General features: G+C 41.3%; 1 protein-coding gene across 1 annotated transcript in view; it reads right to left on the bottom strand.

Annotated features, from left to right (window-relative positions):
* Positions 1-20,272, bottom strand: part of CROCC2 (ciliary rootlet coiled-coil, rootletin family member 2) — a 117,277-nt gene that overhangs the window by 20,733 nt on the left and 76,272 nt on the right. Inside the window, exons 20-30 of the mRNA XM_018567897.1 lie at positions 19,506-19,633; positions 16,557-16,726; positions 14,595-14,774; positions 14,228-14,362; positions 13,864-14,007; positions 13,453-13,691; positions 11,509-11,668; positions 10,661-10,828; positions 5,893-6,244; positions 2,934-3,100; positions 1,390-1,501 (exon numbers count right to left, since the gene is read on the bottom strand). Of these exons, the coding sequence (XP_018423399.1) occupies positions 1,390-1,501; positions 2,934-3,100; positions 5,893-6,244; positions 10,661-10,828; positions 11,509-11,668; positions 13,453-13,691; positions 13,864-14,007; positions 14,228-14,362; positions 14,595-14,774; positions 16,557-16,726; positions 19,506-19,633 (1,955 nt within the window). The remainder of the gene's footprint in view (positions 1-1,389; positions 1,502-2,933; positions 3,101-5,892; positions 6,245-10,660; positions 10,829-11,508; positions 11,669-13,452; positions 13,692-13,863; positions 14,008-14,227; positions 14,363-14,594; positions 14,775-16,556; positions 16,727-19,505; positions 19,634-20,272) is intronic.

Genomic DNA, 20,272 nt, shown 5'->3' with positions numbered 1-20,272 from the left:
TTGTTGGGGTGCCCTCTCTGATCATATGTGATTTTATATAGGAGCAATACCTAGTTTATGACTTTCTTTCCTTCTGTAGCTTAGTGTCCAAATACTTTAGCATATATTAAGACCTTCCTTGCTAGAAAATGATCCTAGGTGTAATCTCTTTACAAAAAAGGAATGTCCAGGTTTCCCACAGACAGCGGGCACCCAAATTGATCCCAGAGCTCCCAAGCATGCTACCGCCCCATTTAAATGCCCCCATTATGTGCTCGTTCGTAGTTCAAATGATGTAAAATGTGATGAAATATGTCTAACAGTTCTTTGTTCATTTAAAAAAAATAAAAACTGTATAAGATTTTAAAGGTTTCAATACATTTTTTTATTTTTATGCAATTGTTTACATTGTGGTACCGTTAAAATACGGTCTTCCTTTCTTTAAAAAAAATCTACTGTATCCTACTCTAACTGAATAATACACATAACTCCATTACACAGCATTAATGATGGAAAGGGTCTGAAACCAAGATGCCATTTAGGTTGTTGGAGCATGGTAAAGCCCATCAAGCAGTGGCTATAGAATAGATGAAGAGAGATCTGCACATCCACTCTAATACCACCAATCTATTGTGCCTTGTGTGCAGTGAACGCATTACTCTTTTCTGCATTGGTAAAGAGAAATAAACCTCTATCTGTCTCAGAAATGTCTAACTTGTCTGCACAATTCTGTTACACCAAGTACTTGTATATTTCCCATATTCATATACCATCGGCATTTTACCAAACACTTTGCAGAGCACACAAAATTATTTAAATCAGTCTCTGTCCTACGGGAGCTTGCTATCTAATGTCATGCAGACACTGTAAGGCCAATCTAGTTAGAAACCAGTTAAAGTAAACTTTTCAAAGTAATAGGGTAATTTACAGTGGACCCCTCCCCCTCCCTCCATGACAGCAGCAACATACAATTATCTTTCCCTGCTACTCTACTGCTCTGTACATTTCAGGACCTGGGAAATAAAGCCTTGCATAAACTCCAGCAGCCATCTTAGAGCTCACACATGGCTACTGACTTCTTCCCCATCCCCAAAAGGCCTATTAAAGCAAGGGGAGATTACAATGCCAGATTTTGTCTTGTGTTTAACCCTGGACACTAGGCCTTGCTAGGCCTGTTCACACCTAGATACTGGGCTGCATCATCATCTTCATAACACCTACACCAATTCAATATCAAATGCAATGCTTAGAGTGATATAAATTGGAGTAACATTTCTTACATATTCACAGGCAAATCCCAGAGAAAAAGTATAAACCTCAGGCAATTCTAGCAAGGCAATTGTGTGGGTACACAGCAGGGATAATGGCTTGTCCAGCATGTAATGATTATTCATTGAAATATATATATACCTTCTTGGAGCTCCGTGACCTGTCTCTGGAGTTTCTGCAGCTGGCTCTGCAATCTCTCACACTGATCTGTGCGATCACCCAGCTGTCTATGCAGCGACATGCCGGTCTCATCCTGTCAGAGAAAGGAGATGCTGTTAATGGAAATTTCAGTTTTTAGGGATGGAAGTAAAATAAATATTATTTGATATTGGTAACACTTATTATAGTGCATTTATGTGCTAGACCTATCTCTTATTTATTGATCCCAAAATGACAGAAGACCATGTGCTAGCTTGGTGAAGACAAAGTGCACTCTAGAAAAGCCATTCTTTACCATTGACTATACAAAATCTCTGCTTAGTGTTGGGTAAATTGCTTTTTAAATAGTATATTAAATAATGAAAATGTAAACTGTTAAAGCCAAAATCCAGGTGAATGTATAAAAACAGTTATTTCAGTCATGCATTTATTTAAAAAAAAAACGTAGGTGAATTTTAAAATAGTGTTTATATAATTGGCTAAAATCTTTCTTTATGTGATCTTTGCACACTTCCCTGCACAACAGAAATCAGTTATCAGAGTGGAAGGATCTGTACTGTGAGCTATTCAGTCGCTATTGCATTCCATCTATTCCAGTGCTGTGAATCTAACAGGTTTGTAGGAAACTTAAAGAACAAGAAGAGCACCAGGAGGACCCCATAGTTTATCAGCAGGCAGATGACATAGACAAAGCTGTAACAGTAAATGCAGAAGCAACCTGACAGCTTTGTACTTTAAAGCTGAGCTCCAGGGATTATGGCCTAAAATGTGGAATATAACATGGGTACAAAAAAATGAAAAAAAGGCCTCCGTCACGAAGGGGTTAAAACTTACATTGATCCAGCTTGGGTACATCTAATTCTTCATATCTCACATCCAGGGGGTCACTGGGGAAGCAGAGTAGCCTTTGCTGCATACAGTCAGTGCTGGTCTCTTCTAGGTGATGTTGAAGCAGCTTCCTGTCTTTATACTGTACACAGGGAGTACCTCGCTTGGCACCTGCCACCTGGAACCGCCCATTTAGCCAACATCTTTTAATTTTTCATGAATATAAGACGTTCTTTAACTGGTCAAGGAAGAGAGAAGGTGCTGGTGACAACACAATCTCCTCCTTGTCCAATCAGAGAATACCTTGTATTCATTGAAAAATACAAGACGTTGACTGAATGGTGGAGGTGCCGAGCCAGCGACTGCTTGTGTTCAGTATACAGATAGCAAGTCACTTAAGCAGCACCTGGAAGAGACCAGCGCTGGCTGTGTGTGGCAGAGGCTACTACAGTGAATTTCTGCCAATGTGTATATGAAATATGAAGAAGTAGATGTAACCAAGCTGGGCCAATGTAAGTTTAAAAAAATGCATCATTTCTGGAGTTTAGCTTTAACTGTGCATTTAACTGCTTGGCCACTTTTCACTAATTTGGTAAATTCCGGGAGTTATTATAAAAAACGTCTGTATATTTTTTTTCTTTCCATCAATGACCCTTATTAATCCTGTAGTCACAGTGTCATGCTTTCTAGTTCCTTACCCTCTCCCTCTGAGTCTCCCTCAGTTCCTGCTGAAGGTTCTTTAGTGCTGCTTTTACAGTCTCAGGTTCAAGCTCGGGGTACGGAGAGCGGCTGCGATCTGGGGAGCCACTGCGAGAGCCTGGAGTCCGCCTTCCTTCCAGAAATGAACTAACTGATCCAGCAAGTCCTGTATACATATATGTATGGCATTAAAAAGTGATCAGGAGAGGGATAAATAAGAGGTCTATTTATAAAGGCAGGAAAATCAGTTCATATTTATTTTTCTGTTTCACCTACTTACCGTATAAAGCTGCTCTGGGCAATTTGTCATGTCTTCAGTTGTTTTAACCATGTCTCACTCAGCTAAGGTGACAGTAATACAGTAGAATCTTCTGCTTGAAGAATTTTGCTTGCAACATGATTATGGGGCTAATGTATAAACCTTCTACCCAGCATATAGAAATCATTGAATTCAAAGAAAGCCATTGAAAGGCATTAAAGTGAAAGAAAGCCAGGCAACTATATCTTCAGAAGCAGAGGTAAAGAAATACTACTTGCCGTGTTTCTTTCATGACAGGTTTCTATATCTGAATTGAAAAGTGAAAAAACAAAAACAGTCCCTACCACCCTATGCTACTTAGTAGGGATGCTCCGATACCACTTTTTTAAGACCGAGTACGAGTACCGATACTTTTTCTTAAAGGGACAGGTCACATTTTTTCTAAAGCAATACAAAATCATGATTTTAGGTCAGTTTCTTAATATTATGAAGAACATGAACATGAAATGAACATCAAATGAATATTTATCATGCCATTGCTAACTAAGGATTGTATTCCCATAGTGGGGAAAACAGATGAGCACATGTCCAGACTCCAGACCAGAACACTGTATAGTGTGGCACAGCTATATCCACACTATACAATAATACACTGTTCTGGAGTCTGGACATGTGCTCATCTATTTTCCCCACTATGGGGATACAAGCCTTAGTTAGCAATGGCATGATCTAAATATTCAGTTCATTTCATTATTCAATGTCTTTTTTTTTATATATTATATTATACATTTTATAATATAAAAAAAAAGACATTGAATAATGAAATGAACTGAATATTTAGATCATGCCATTGCTAACTAAGGCTTGTATCCCCCTAGTGGTGAAAATAGATGAGCACATGTCCAGACTCCAGAACACAGTATATAGTGTGGCACAGATATATCCAATTCTGTATAACTGGCTTTATATTATTATTACATTTTTTTATAATATAAAGCCAGGTATGCAGAATTGGATATAGCTGTGCCACACTATGCACTGTGTTCTGGTCTGGAGTCTGGACACGCGCTCATCTATTTTCTCCACTAGGGGGATGCAAGCCTTAGTTAGCAATATCTACATAGTTATTTCTTTATTTAATGTCTTTAAAAAAATGTTATATGCAGTTAAACAGCATTTTGTGTGCCCAGCCCCCATGCGGTGCTGCAGTACTAACCTGCTGTGTCGCCTTCTCCATCTGCTTCAGCCACTCCGTGTCATAGCCTAGTCATCTGCTCCATTCTGATCTCTTCTCCCGCTGATTGGCCGATTGGATGATTGACAGGCTTCCTCACCAGTCACGAGTGACTGGTGAGGAAGCCTGTCATCATCCAATCGGCCAATCAGCGGGAGAAGAGGTCAGAATGGAGCAGATGACTAGGCTGTGACACGGAGTGGCTGAAGCAGACGGAGAAGACGACACAGCAGGTTAGTACTGCCGCACCTCATGGGGCTGGGCACAAAAATGCTGTTTACCGGCATATATTACTTTAAAAAAAGAAAATAACTATGTAGATATTGCTAACTAAGGCTTGTATCCCCCTAGTGGTCAAAATAGATGAGCACATGTCCAGACTGCAGACCAGAACACAGTGTGGCACAGCTATATCCAATTCTGCATACCTGGCTTTATATTATAAGAAAATGTAATAATAATATAAAGCCAGTTATACAGAATTGGCTGTAGCTGTGCCACACTGTGTTCTGGTCTGCAGTCTGGACATGTGCTCATCTATTTTGACCACTAGGGGGATACAAGCCTTAGTTAGCAATATCTACATAGTTATTTTCTTTTTTTTAAATAATATATGCCGGTAAACAGCATTTTTGTGCCCAGCCCCATGAGGTGTGTCAGTACTAACCTGCTGTGTCGTCTTCTCCGTCTCCTTCAGCCACTCCGTGTCACAGCCTAGTCATCTGCTCCATTCTGACCTCTTCTCCCGCTGATTGGCCGATTGGATGATGACAGGCTTCCTCACCAGTCACTCCTGACTGGTGAGGAAGCCTGTCAATCATCCAATCGGCCAATCAGCGGGGGAAGAGGTCAGAATGGAGCAGATGACCGAGGACTTGGAGGAGGAGTTCGCGGCCATCTAGTTTCTTTGAAGATGCTATGGAGGTCCTGTGTGCGGCAGTTTCGGGTCCTTGAAGATGGCGGACCCGGCACAGGTACTCGTTTTTTGTATCAGAGTATTTGCACGACTACGAATACTCATGCAAATACTCGGTATCGCCGCCGATACCGATGCTTGTATCGGTATCGGAGCATCCCTACTACTTAGGCATTACACCATGTATACAGGCTGGTATCCCTATGGCAAGGAGGCAACAAACATTAGGACCTCTACCATGCTAACTCCAGCCTGCAAGGATATTAGCATTGGTGAAGGAAGAGGTGCTTGGAGTTAGATACCTAAGAAAAAGGGGTACACTCCCAAACCAGTGGTGTGTATGTCTGATAGGCTCTATGGCATCTCTAGTGTTTGTGAGTGGCCATCATACCTGGGCAGCATACCTGGTCCCCTCATTGAGTCACATGGAGGTTGCCACTCCCTGTGGGGTGAACAGGTAATGGTAACCCTTATTTGCTTTCTGTCCCATACAAAGCAAGATGTCATAGCCGTTTAATGTCCACTTTAAAGTCCACCACAATATCTCACCTTTACTTGGAGAGCCAGCTCTAAGAGGTGAGGGACTGCGGCCCCTAATGCCCAGAGTGTTCCTGAATGCTGAGTAAAGGCTGTTTAAATGGTTTTCTGCATCCCTGCGTGCTGTCTGGATCCTGTTCAGTTCAGAGTCAAGGGCTCGAACTCGAGTTTCACACGCTCCAAGCTTAAGCTTGAGATCTGCAGCCTCACTTGTAACTCGCTGCAGCTGCTCCTGCAGTGTCTTGCATCCCTCCTGTAGCCTTTGCTCCCCTGCTCGGCTCTCGCTGAGTCTCTGCTCAAGTTCTTTCTCACACTGGCGGGAAGAGGTCTCTAAAGCTGACAGCCGCTGCTGCAGAGCCAGTATCTAAGGAGTTCAGAGAATATAAAAATTAGCAAAACTTTGGCAGTTTACAGAGTTCATATACCGGCAGGGACATGCCTGCTGGGCTTTCCGAGAAGCTTACTGTTAATATCATCTGCCAGTTTTCATTATGATTACTTTGCCTTATTACATCAAATTACTTTTGGAGAATCCACACACCACACACCACATCAACCTAATTGGGTAATGCTTACTGTATAGTACCAGTAATCAGCACACAGTCATAAAAGAGTGTTTTGGAAATACAATACAACAGCACTGTGACCACATTAGTTCAGAGCTACTCTACCACATATACCTTCAACGAGTCAACCATTTCAGCTTTTGTGCAGGGAATCTGTGCAATCATACCAAACATAGAAAGGTCTGGCTACCCAGATGTGGGTATACACTCAAATGGCCAAACCAGACACATCCTATAATTTACCACACCTTCTGAGCCTCCAGATCGTGTGTGGCAAACCAAAGCCATATGGCATGTGCATACAAGAACAGAGATGTTTATCTTGCATTAAGATTTTTTTGTCCCTCGTGATCAGTAGCAGAGTAGATAATGATTAGATCTGCTTGCTGCCCATGCACCTTTTGTAAGCAAGGAGGGGTAGCTACTGAAATTATTTCAGAAGATTGGGCAGTGTATGACCAGTATAAATCTCACTGGTGCCAATACTATCTATTTAATACATGGATCATAAAGAGTAATAACTGATATTGTGACAGCACTGGAAAACAATGGGGCTGTCTATGTGGCATACCAGACAGTTATAAAACACCTATAGGGTCACTGGGTAACAGAGCTACACCCTCTTGTGGTTTACAGCCAAGGAAGGTGCCATCTTAGCCTCTATTTGGATTGCAGTTGTCATGGTGCTGCCCATGTGATCAGCAATGACACCAGCCATTTGAGGGCTTGAAAGTTTAGCTGAGAGCTGAAATAAGCACACTTATTGGCAATCTTGACAGATGGAATGCCTTAAAAGTGAGTTTTGGGAGAAATTTAAATTGGTAATTCTAACCAAATCTTCTATTTAGGATGTGGGTAGACTATATTAAATCACCAACCACCTTGTTATATTTCTTGAGAATTTTTTTATTTGTCTTTCATTTTAGAGAATGGGACCATGTGATAGGAGATCTCACAGCTGCATCCAGTTTTGGATAGACTGTCACTTGAAAACACCAATAATTTTTTGGAGAACAAAAATATAATCACAACCGGAATATGACTAAGGCACCAAATACACATATGTACGTCAGGGCCGTAGATCATTTTTTTTCCTGGGGGGTTCAGCTATCTCAAATTATAAGACTTTATCTAGCAGACACACCAAGGTTTGAAAAAGTTTACCAGCCATATAATTCCTAAACCAATCCTTTACCCTGAGCAATACCGATTTTGTTGTTTGACACCATATGGATAAAAACCACGTTTAAAAAAAGACATAATTGGTACCTACCACTTCATACAAACCACTTAGTATACACTTATTGTTTTTTTTTAACCAAAAACATTTAGCAGAATACATTTTGGCCTAACTTTAGGAAGAAATTTGATTTTATTTGATATTTTGTATAACAAAAACAAAAGTTGTATAACAAAAAGTTGAAAATATTTTTTTCCCACAATTTTTGGTCTTTTTCATTCATATGAAAAAATTAAAGAAAAAAAAACAGCGGCAATCAAATAGCACCAAAAGAAAGCTCTATCTGTGTAAAAAATTAGGCGTCCGGGGAAAAGTCTTTTATTAGCGCCCCCACAAATCAATCCATAAGTCAATGCTCTAGACAAGCTGTTCCCTTGCCTATGTTTTCCCTTCCTGATCCACCTTCAAATCCCCTCATTCTCCAGTACTGCTTTGGTAATTTAGGAGCCACTTCTGGGCTTGCTTCAATTTTCCTGGCGTTGCCCCTTCTAATCTGTCATAGAGGAGAGACTTGAGTGATTTCAAGCCTATACTCTATGGGGGTTCAGGAGGGGTGCTGCCGCACCAAAAGAAGGGAGCACAGAAGTCCACTGACCCACCATGGAGGCCCACCACATAGCAATACATTATACATCAATGCAGAATACCACCAGCTACAGAGGACTATAAATCCCAGGAATACATTATATAGCACAGAATAATATGAAGCTACATATCCTGTGTTGCTCCAGGGTGGTGGCCTGCTGTCTCCAGGGTCTCAGGATGGCTGTGAGGAGTCTCAGGATGGCTGTGTGGAGTCTCAGGAATGCTGTGTGAGGAGTCTCAGGTGGGCTGTGAGGGGTATTAGGTGGCCTGGTGGGCTGTGCAGAGTTTCAGGTGGGCTGGAGGGGTCTTAGGTAGCCTGTGGGGGTCTTTGGTGGGCTGTGCGGAGTCTCAGGTGGGCTGTGCAGTGTCTCAGCTGGCCTGGTGTGCTGTGCAGAGTTTCAGGTGGGCTGGAGGGGTCTTAGGTAGCCTGTGGGGGTCTCAGGTGGGCTGTGCGGAGTCTTAGGTGGGCTGTGCGGAGTCTCAGGTTGGGCTCTGCGGATTAGTATTATTAATAATGTTTTTGTTTTTTTTGTTTGACTTTTTATCCGTTTTTTTATTTTAATTTCTTGTATTTTTTTACTTTATTCTATTCTCATGATACTCATACTCATATACTCATGATAACTTTATTGCTATCACAAAGTGGTTAACAAGTTCCTGTGTGATAGCATTCGGAGGTGACATGTTCTCTTTATGAGCTTGACATAGGAACGCAATTGACACTTGACTCGGGACTCAGGCCCGCTGCAGGCCTACGCAACCCGGGAACGCGCGTCCCAGGATCGTGCGGTCCTGCACAATGCAGGCCGCGATTGCCATGCGGCCCCATTGATTTCAATGGGGTGATATCTGCGCGGCAATCTCAGAAAAAAGGTACACGACGTGCGGCTGTTTTAGCAGGGATCATGTTTGGAAACACGGGTGGAATCGTGGCGGGAAACCGTGCAATCTGCCCGGTGCAACTGGGGTGCCGTTAGAAAATATTGGCACCTACAGCACGATCAGTGCACACCTAGGCGACTCTTGACCGCGCAGAATCGTGCACGATTGCCGTGCGGTGATGTGTCGTCTAGATGTGCACAGGCCCTTAGGAACGCACTAGACTCGGGACATAGGAAAGCATTAGACTCTGGACTTTGCAACACAGTGGACTTAAGATTAAAAAGAGAAGTATACTCACTGCTCACAGATAATACAAACGCCCCCTCCACTCCCCAGCCCCTGCTACCTGATTGCCTGCTCTGTCTCCATGCATCCTTCTGATCCTGGTAGGACACCCTGCCTCCTACAGATCATCCAGAGCCAGGCAGGCATATGTAAGTCTGGAGGGATGCAGGGGATGTACTGTTTGATAAAACATCAGTGTCAGTGAAATACAGCTCTCCTCCAGCCGTCACCAATGTTTTATCAAACAGGACATCCAAGGCATCCCTTTAGGCAGCCATGCCCGTCTGTGGATGTTCTTCAGACGGGCGCTCTGGAGCACGTGTCCCCCTCTGCCCCCTCTCGCTACACCACTGCCAGGACCTTCGGGGGGGTTATCTACGCCCCTGATGTACATCAGCTGAAGGGTTTGTGTGCTGCTCAGACTCAAGCATCCTGTTATCTGAACCGCAGCTTTATATAAACCGACCATGAGAAAAATATGGAGGTTATTGTTTCTGACCTCTCCATCAGAAAATGCTAGCTATCTGCCTGCCATGCTGTATTGTTCTGATACAGGTTTACTTAATAAAAGTGCACATTAAATAGACTGGAAAGCGATTACTAGCTGAATTGCCCCTTTGCGTACTAGTTAAATAAGTCATCTCTGCAGGAAACAAAGGTACAGATAAACTGTACTGAAAGATGTCATGATGACCTCATCCTTCTTGACCGACCTCCCATTTAGCTCTCCACATAAAAAATGTAAACACTGTATTATCTATAGAACAGTACCAGACAGGGTACTACAATAGTATTTCTAAAATACTCATAACATATATAGATAAGAAAAACTTCCTACAGAATTCAAAAGCTGAAGATATGCATGTTTATTAGGTGTTTTAGATACATATTTGTAACCAGGAAGATATTATTACACATGGTGTTGTAGTATGTGATGGAAATGTCAGAATACCCCGCACCTCTCTACGAGTGGCCTCTCTCTCCGCTTTGCTCTTTGTGTATTAAGTGTTTTAGATACACATTTGTAACCAGGAAGATATTATTACACATAGTCATGTAGTGTGTGATGGAAATTTCAGAATATCCCGCACCTCACTACGAGTGGCCTCTCTCTCCGCTTTGCTCTTTGTGTATTAAGTGTTTTAGATACACATTTGTAACCAGGAAGATATTGTTACACATGGTCATGTAGTATGTGATGGTATTTCAGAATATCCCACACCTCTCTACGAGCGGCCTCTCTCTCTGCCTCGCTCTCTGTAATACGCTGTCTCAGCTCCAATGACTCTCTGCGGCTCTGTTGTTCCTTTTGCTCTTCCTGCTGGATCCGTGCCTGTAGTTCAGCCACCTCTTGCTCCTTCTGGCTGCTCTCTCCACCCAGCGTCTTCACCTGTGTGCATTGGAGAACTGTGAATCCAAATTCTATTTACACTTGTATCATTAAATAAATGAACAACTATTATGTGTAGGGCTGCAGCTAACGATTATGTACATAATTGATTAGTTGCCCGATTTTTTTTTCGATTAATCGATTGGTTGCATTAAAAATATTATTTTAACCGATTGGTTGCCAACTATTCTCATAATCGATTATTATTAATTTAATCAATTAGTTGTTGCAGCCCTTATTATGTGGTACAGCTGCACACTATATACACAGTTGAATACTTATATTTAAGAAAAGGGTACCCGAACCAAGAAGGGTCAGCAGCACACTGATGAAATAGTCTCTTTGCTCTCTCCTTCTGTAAGCATGCTTACATGGTTGCACTTACAGCACTACACAAAGCAATAGAGCCTGTTACCTGACATTGTTGGCCCTCCCTCCAGTCAGAATTTTGCTGTGTAGGGTATTGAAGGAAGCTAATAAAATTATATTACACTACCTGTATCTAAAAACACACAATCATTTTTGAGACATATATTACTCTGTTTTCAGGTATTTCTTACATTTGGCTAGAGTTTCAAATGTGATTTATTTTGTGGGCTTTCTGAAGCTGCTAAACATTGGTATAAAGAATGCAGTAACTGGCAGATCTATTGATAAATTAAGTGACATCCAATGCACACCTGTCTCCTTAGTTCTTGGAGCTGTCTACGAGCCTCTATACGAGATCTTTCCACTTCTCGAAGGCTAGTCCTCAGTTGTGCTGCTTCACGCTCAACACATGACTTTGCCTCCTGCAATACAGCCATTCGTTGCTGTTTCTCCTCTATAGCCACCTGCAGACTGAAGGACAGAGACATAGACATTCATTGAATAGAATTATTTTCTGCTTACAATTATTAGTGTGTTTTACTGCTCTAATATCTATACACATCATTATACTGTATACTATTCTCACTTTAAGGTCAACGTCACCAAAATTTCCTATGTTAGTTTTTCGGTGGGTGTCTATTAGGGATGCACCGATATATTGGCCGCTGAAAGTGCAATTTTTCTGCCGATACAGCGGTGCATCTGTGTATTCTCTCCTCCCTGCTGGGCGCTGCTCTGTGTCCCTGCGGGGAGAAGGCAAACTGTCACAGACGGCCGAGCGATGTGGGAGGAAAGCGCTGTGAGCGGCCGGCGTCTCTCCTCCCCGCACCGCTCAGCCTCCTGTCACAGGTCAGGAGAGCGGTGTGTGGGCAGAGACAGCCAGTGCTGTCACAGGAGGCTTATCTCTCCTCCCGACCCACTCACCCAGCCCCCTGTGACAGTGTTCAGGAAGGAGAGCGAGGTACAAACGCTGAGTGCTTGTAAGTAATTGAGGATATAGTATGTTTACTATATCCTCAATTATAAATTAACCTCCTATTAAATGGAATTTCCAAAGGCCAAATACACAGACCATATAAGTGAAGCTTCGAGCAAGTATTCTCTATAACAGTCCTGAAGAAGTGGGTTAAAATGTGTCAAGGGAGTAATAAATGTATTATGCTGAATACCACAATGGTCTCAACAAAAACGATATATTTAAATAAATACATAATGTATCCATTATTTCAGTTCCAAGTTCACAACTGACTCTTTCGTTCATATCTATTTTTATTTCTTCTTTTACTAGATTGTATTTCAGAGTTTCTCAAACAGTGATACCTGCACCCCGGGGCAACGCTGATAGGTTCCTGGGGTTCACCTGCCTATCAAATGAATCTCCACATACTAACCTAAGAGTTTAGTAAAACCCTATACAAGACAAAGTGATTTTAGATATTTTAAAATCCTGAGGGACTCCTTGGAAAGCATAGACACTCAGTCAGTGGGAGCAGCCAACACACTAGGATGTACTAAGTAAATAATAGGGAATAAAGAAAAACATCATCATACAATAAAGTTAAGAAGAGACACACTATATTCAACGACAAAACCATAATAGGCACAGTTTGTGATGTACTGCTTCAATGATAAGGTAATTGGCACAGAAGGTAATCTATGACATCTTTGGCGCTATTCTTGTGCCTAGGGTAGGGCTGGACAAACCCCTGGAGCAAGGTAGCCAATGCTCCTTAAAAATCACAGCTGGTGCCTAACGTTTGAGGTTCAATCTAGCTGTTGTCAATGGAGCTGGCTCCTGGATAGGACAGACTGGCTTCTGCATTCCATTTGATTGGTCCCAGTTGTAAACTGGGGTCAGCATAAGTCTTTGGGACTCCTTGGAAAGCATAGACACTCAGTCAGTGGGAGCAGCCAACACACTAGGATGTACTAAGTAAATAATAGGGAATAAAGAAAAACATCATCATACAATAAAGTTAAGAAGAGACACACTATATTCAACGACAAAACCATAATAGGCACAGTTTGTGATGTACTGCTTCAATGATAAGGTAATTGGCACAGAAGGTAATCTATGACATCTTTGGCGCTATTCTTGTGCCTAGGGTAGGGCTGGACAAACCCCTGGAGCAAGGTAGCCAATGCTCCTTAAAAATCACAGCATGCTATGACATTAATACATAGCCTCCATATTCCAGCCATATCCCATCCATATTCCAGCCAACCTCACTAAATCTCACTACTGTGTAATTTACCCGCTCTTCTCTGCCTCTGTCTTCTTAATGGATGCTCTCAGATCAGTATTGGATTGCTGTAGAGTTTCTTTTTCTCGAGTCAGATCTCCGAGATCACGACGCAGCTCTAGGGATTCCTTCCTCTGAATTTCACAGGTCTCTTCCATCTCTCGCAGCAGGCGCTGTACTTCAATTATGTCTCTGCGCAACCCATCTCTGGCATCTTCTGCTACACGCAGTTGAGTTCTCAGTTCTTCCACCTGCAAGAGGGTAAAAATTATCTATCTGTGTTCTGACTTTCTTAAAACTGTTTTGTCAATATCTAATAGAATTCAACTATCATATTTCCAGTCACGCACATGCAGAATACATTTTTGACACAAAAATTAATAAGAAGTGGTCATAAAATCCGATTTGAATAATACAGCTTACCTCTTTGGTTAGGCTCTCCCTGTCTTGGCTGAGTTGTTTGACTCGCTCACATAGACTCTTGTTCTCTTTAGAGTGAGCTGACACAGCATCCTCAAACTCCATCTGCAATGCTTTTAGTTCTGAAGAAACACCATCCAGCAGTGTCTGCTCAAGTCAAACAGGAAGATCAAGGGTTACTTTCATATTTTTTACATATTATACACATTACTATGCAGTATTTTCAGTGTAGCCATATTAAGGTGGATCATCATGTTTCAAGGTCATTGACCAATGTTACAGTATGGCACACATGCAGGGAACACATATAACCTTTTTTAAGGTATGGCCACCTTATGAAAGACTGAGTTTCATAGTAACTACTGACCTTGTCCTGATCTTGTCTGACTTGAGTCTCACGTCTAAACCTCTCAGCATCCAGCCTAGTGTCAGAAAACTCTCTTTGGACCTGCATCAGCCGCTCACTTAGGAAATTCTTCTCAGTCTCCTTCTGGAGTAAAGCCTGAAAAAGGGAACTCTACTTATCCACAAACAACTGAAATTAGCACTAAGATGGCAGATGGAATATGATTTAGACCCATGGCAATATATTCAGAACTATATTCCATTCAAAGTAGTCCTATAGCCAACTGCAGTCATTCTAATAGTTGAAACGGCAGCCACAAGCCATTTAGTCACAAACCACAGAGGTGGAAGTATTAATATATATCCTTAATTAAACTAAAGTTCCTTACCTTTTGTTTCTCATTCTCCACTCTGTACAGGCTCTCTTCTTTGTCTTCCTGCAGGCGGACTATCTCTGCATTCAGTTTCTGCTTTATGTTTTCACACTCAGATAGAAGTTCTTCTTTCTCCATCTCCATCCGCTGCACTGCTTCCTGCTTCTCTGCCATCATGGCTAAACGCATAGACTCCTGAGTGTGGAAGATCACAGGTAAAAAAGCTGAAGTTCATTACGTGGTAGTATATTAAAAGGAAACACTGCATGCTATGAGTTTATGTAGTCAAAAACTTAGCAGAATATTTGCACAACAGAATAAAAGAACACACACAAGGGTCAGATCCTCTTTAACCTCTTGCCGTCCGCCCGAAAAAACGGACGGACGGCAGACTCGCATCAGCGGGTTGCCGTCTCCAGACGGCATTTTTTTCCTGCTCGCGCGCGCCCCCTAGCGCGCTCGGGCAGGAAAGACCCGCTCGTTTCTACAGATCGGTTGTATAGGGTGAATTTCGGGAGCCCCCCCCCGATCGCGAGTGCCGCCATCTCCCCCCTCCTGACCCCTTACCTTTAATTCCGGATCCGCTAGCCCTCCGGATGTCAACTGGTTAATGAACATGTTTAGAACATAAAGGTGAACCTTAACAGACTGTTTTAAGCTTTGCTAGATCATCTATACTTAATCATACAAAAACAGCAAATCAGCATTATTCTCCAACCCATTAAATTGAATTTCCAAAGGTCAATGGTCTACTATTGCAGTTACTTTCACGTCAGACATATTTAAGTTTCTGATGTAGAAATGTTTGGAATTGTGTGTCAGTTTAGCTTCAAGTATGTGTGTCTTTAGCATTGACGAAATGAAAAGACCTACCTCTTCCTATAACCTAATCTATAAATATGTTATGGTAAGTACATTTTTGGTTAGTACAATTTCTCCTTCAAATTTCAGTCTTTATTAGACGGAAGAGTAGGATGTTAGTGGTATCAAGAAGGGAGAAGCATTTTTAGTTCTTACCGTTCTCTCTCCAAGAAGTGACATTTTTATGTCTTTGTGCTGTTCAGAAAGTATTTACTCCTTATATAAACAATTCAAGCAGCAATAATAATGGGCAACAAACCATAATAAATAGCAGCTAATTTTAGTTTAATGCAGTCAGACTAATGAAAGCTGAACTTGTATTGTTAGCTATGGTTTATTGTACTTTACTAGTGTATTCAGGTAAACTCTATTTCATAACTTTTTTGCAGTCAGATGCCTGAGTTTAAAAGCCATCAATTCCCCATCCACACTAAACAGCATGGAGGAATCCCTGCTGCCAGCTAATTTATTTAGCTGCTGCTGCTCCAGCAGTTGCTGAGTACATGAATAACACCTGCATCTGAGGATATGCAGGTGCTGTTCATCTGAGAATTTTTCAACCAACTCCTCTCATTAACAAAAATTGGCCTTTGGCGAGCCAGTGGGCGCTGACAAGGCCGCATGAGGCTTGCATTTTGGCCAATTCAGCAGGAATCGGCAAACATTCAAAAAGTATATGGCCAGCTTTACTTTCTTGTTGAAATGACAGAAACTAAGAAACGCAATTTCAGTAAACCAGCTTGATATATTGTGCGCCATCAATATAACCGTAACAATATTTTTTGCAACTTAATACAGATCAATAGAAGCATGTAGTTTGTTCAAGGAAAAACATAAACCAGACTGTCTGGCTATAATAGCATTACTAGTACTTCACATATTGTCCTTTGCTTTATGGAATATAATCACTAGTGTAATGCAAGCCCTCAGATTAGGTTTAAGCAATCTGAAAACAAGATAAACTGGCTACACAGCAGTTATATGGGAGACAGAAGGAAATGATTATGTGGCTACTACACTGCTCTTATCACTCCAGGGCTTTTTTACCCTTATTATGCGATTTGGATTATTTTATCCACGATGCAACATTCTGTCAAACAAATTAACAATACAAACCTTCTCTTTCTTGAGACGCTCCATACCATCCTGGTGCTGCTGGGCCTGGTTACTCAGAGAGAGCTGTGCTGCCTGCTCTGTCTGTGCCAAATGCAGCTCAAGCTTGACCTTCTGCTGCCTCAACTCTGCCATAGCTTCCTCGGCTTCCAGCGCCTGGTGCTGTGCTTCAGCTAAGGAAAGGGAGCAAAAATGGCATCATACCATGAAACAGATACATACTGTATATCATATTGCTATACAATAAACTATGCATGCTCTAAATAAAATGCAATAACCCTTTAAGCTGTCAACTGGTATTTGTGCACATGAGAAACTGTATTTAAAAAAATAATTTAACAATTATACTTCTAAATAGCCACAAACCAAATTTATAGGTAATACTGTTTGTGCATCCATATTGTCCATATTGGGTTCACTGATGTCTAGCAATGGAGAAAAATCGAATTGTTTTCCAAAACCAACAGGCAAATGGACGCTTTCACTTTTCGAATGATGTTTAAAACTTTTCAGTGATAAGGTCTGTTCATGAGGCTTTTGAATGGTTTTATAGCTGAACTGATAAATGGGAGCTCTTTTTTTGCCAAAGTATTTGTATTTCTCTCCATTCAGTTCTTACAAATCCTTTCCAGAAAGCAGAGGTAGGTTGGTGACCTGACTCTTCTCTTCTGTAGTTATGCATTATAGCTAGGTCACCTCCCTGTTCCCAACCTGTGATAGGGCAGTGAAAGAGCAACAGTGCACTGATGAGGTAATTTGTCTCCTTTCTCCTCTCTAAGCATTTTCCTTGCCAATGCAGGTGCATGCAGCAAATCAGATTGGTCCCTAGTGCTACATCTGCCTTTTCTGCTTTGCAGGGAATCACAATAGGGTATCATGTCAAATTCAGGTACAAGCACTAGTATGCTTTAAAAACACATTTATACCCTTGGACTCCCAGGCATACACTCACCCTACTAACACTCCCCTCCTACTAGTGCTCCTTGACCTTCCCTTCCTTTCTTGTCCTTCTTTTTTTCTCTCTTTTCTTTTTCCTTCTCCTCCTCCTCTTCTTTACTACTTTATGTTGCACTCTATATTTCCAGTTACTTCCAAGCTTTCTAACCTCATTAATGGAATTCTCTATGAGATGGAATCATGAAGCCCGATTGAGGCATACTGGTTGGTCATCACTTCCTCATTTCAATGGCTCTGATCACATACAATTTTGTACACTGAGTGGCCAGATTATTATGACCACCCCATCAGTACTTCGTTGGGCCACGAGATGACTCCACGAGATGACTTCGTTGGGCCGCCTCGTGACTCCACGAGATGTTGAAAGGTGATGCGAGGAATCTGACACTGCACTGTTGCCCTTCTGTTGTCTTGTACCAGTCTTGCCACTCTCCGTTCCTCCCTAACATTGACTAGTCGCTGACGGCCACAATTCGCACATTCAGACCCAGATTTTCGGCTGACAGTCCAGTCTTTAAACACTTTAACAACAGCTGCTCTTGAATATTTAACGAATTCTGCTGTTTTGCTGATACTCGCTCCATGGCTTGAGCGCCAACAATCATCCTACGTTCAAAGGCTGGTAAATCTCATTGTTTACCCATATCTTCAGAAAAAAATCATTCTACTGTCGTGGTAAACAACCTGCTTCCCTATTTATGATGGTCTGGCCCTCTAGCAACTTCAGCGCCAAATTATAGCTAATTATAGCTAATTTGCCTACAAACGTCAGGAGGTCATAATAATCTGGCCACTCAGTGTATCTTCATTTTCCACATAAAGCAGTCCGTGAACACTGACCAGTCCAGAGCATTTGTTTGAGTACATGTGCCTTATATCTCTATCCAATGTGATTCCTATCTTATGTTCCCCTGGGAAGACCGTATTTTGTACTAAGTAATATATAATGCAGACTGTATTGCATGTTGATATGTTTGTATTCCATGAAAATTTGTTTAAAAAACTTCTAATCTCTAAAAAAAACAAAAAACGCATTTAAATGATTTCTAATAAATACCTAAACTGATACTAAACCTGAAGTTCAACTTTAAATATATATTTTCCTTCAAAAAGCATTTATTTAGACTGGCTTTTTTAAACAAAATATAATATAAGATTATAAGGTGATTTTCTACCTTTTTTAGAATGATCTCAGGGGAAATGTGGGAAAGCTGTGCACAGTCATTTAATAAACCTTGCCCTTGGAATATACAGAATTTATTTACATAAAGATGATTATAACAGGCCAGGCATTCTTTGAGAAAAGATTAGCAAAGTTTGATATATGAGCACATTGGATCGATGACACATGGAGGTGCATAAAAGTGTCTATTATATCCATGTTTTTTTGTGATTTTATAATCCAGATGTTACTTGTTGTTACAGGGAACAGAACACAACAGAGTTTTCCTAAACCTATACTGCAGTTCAAAGTCTGCAATAAGTCATAGATATTAAAGTGTATGTAAAACCAAAATCTAGTTTTCAGTAAGTTTGGCATCATGTCTGGACAGTACACAGTTTTCCTAAGCAAATCAATTTTTTGTGAATCTGTTGCAAAGATTTTTACCTGGAGATTCTGCCAGTTGCAGAACTTCCTGTTGCAGGCTGGCAGTTCTAAGACACTACCTTGCATTTAGCAGAAGCATTATCAGCCTGCTGTGCAAGCTTCTTTACTTGGCTATTGGGCTGCCTATGTGATAGAAATGATAGGCTGGCCAACAGCCAATTGAAGGAGCGCACACTGCAGGCTGAGAACGCTGCTTCTAATTGCAAAAAAGTGGCTAAGTGTTGTCAGCCTGCAACAGGAAATGTGGTTACTGTCATGATCTTGAGGCAAGAAACGTTGCAGCAGATTCACAAGAAAACTGTATACACTGAGACATGATAGCAAACATACTTAAAAAATACATTTTGGGTATACATACACTTTAAGATGTTTGGCTGGTTTCATACCTTGTAGGTTTTGTTTTGCTAGCATAAGGGTGTGGATCTCTCCTTCCAGTTGTTCTCTGCGATCTTCTAGCTGAGCGGCGTGACGCTGAGTATCATACAAGGTATTCTCCAGAGATTCTTTTTGTGCTCTGGTTGATTGGAACAAGAGAGGCTGTCAGTAATATAGCATTAGAAGCACTGCAGAAACTAAAATACTGTCAGAACTATTTGGGGCTAAAAGGAATTAAACTATAAGACCTATAGATATTATTCTACACATTGTAACATGGGCATCCTGGAAGCCATCTTTGTTCTGTCTATTCTATCAGTACATAAGGCGAATTTGAGTTGATGGTTTCTGGACAAAGACTCTAACATCAGCGATTCTCAGAACCTTACCACATACATTACCAGGTTGTAAATTGTGGGGGTATCAGACAACAACCACAAGATAAGGACTGGCCATGGTGTCAGACTGTGTTATAATGAGTTTGATGGAACTGCTATGTCTCAAACTTAACAGAGAACAAAAGAGAGTATGATTTTTTTTTTCTTTTCTCATTACTGGAGAAAGAGCTCATTATAAAAGTTGCCTTATATACAGTTTTGACGTCATAATTAGGTTAAAAGTAAGCAATCTACGCCCACATTTTTGGGTGATAAAAGTTAGGAGAAAGTGAAGAGGGGGAGAACGGAAGGACTAAAGAAAGGAAAGAGTATACAGGAGGACGTACATAGACACTGTAACCGGCGGGATATTTAAAAAAAAACGACAAAGACGAAAAAAA

This window comes from Nanorana parkeri, unplaced genomic scaffold (assembly GCF_000935625.1).
Source record: "Nanorana parkeri isolate BGI_ZX_2015 unplaced genomic scaffold, ASM93562v1 scaffold1114, whole genome shotgun sequence".
Lineage (NCBI taxonomy): Eukaryota > Metazoa > Chordata > Amphibia > Anura > Dicroglossidae > Nanorana > Nanorana parkeri.
This window is presented reverse-complemented; position numbering and strand designations above follow the sequence as displayed.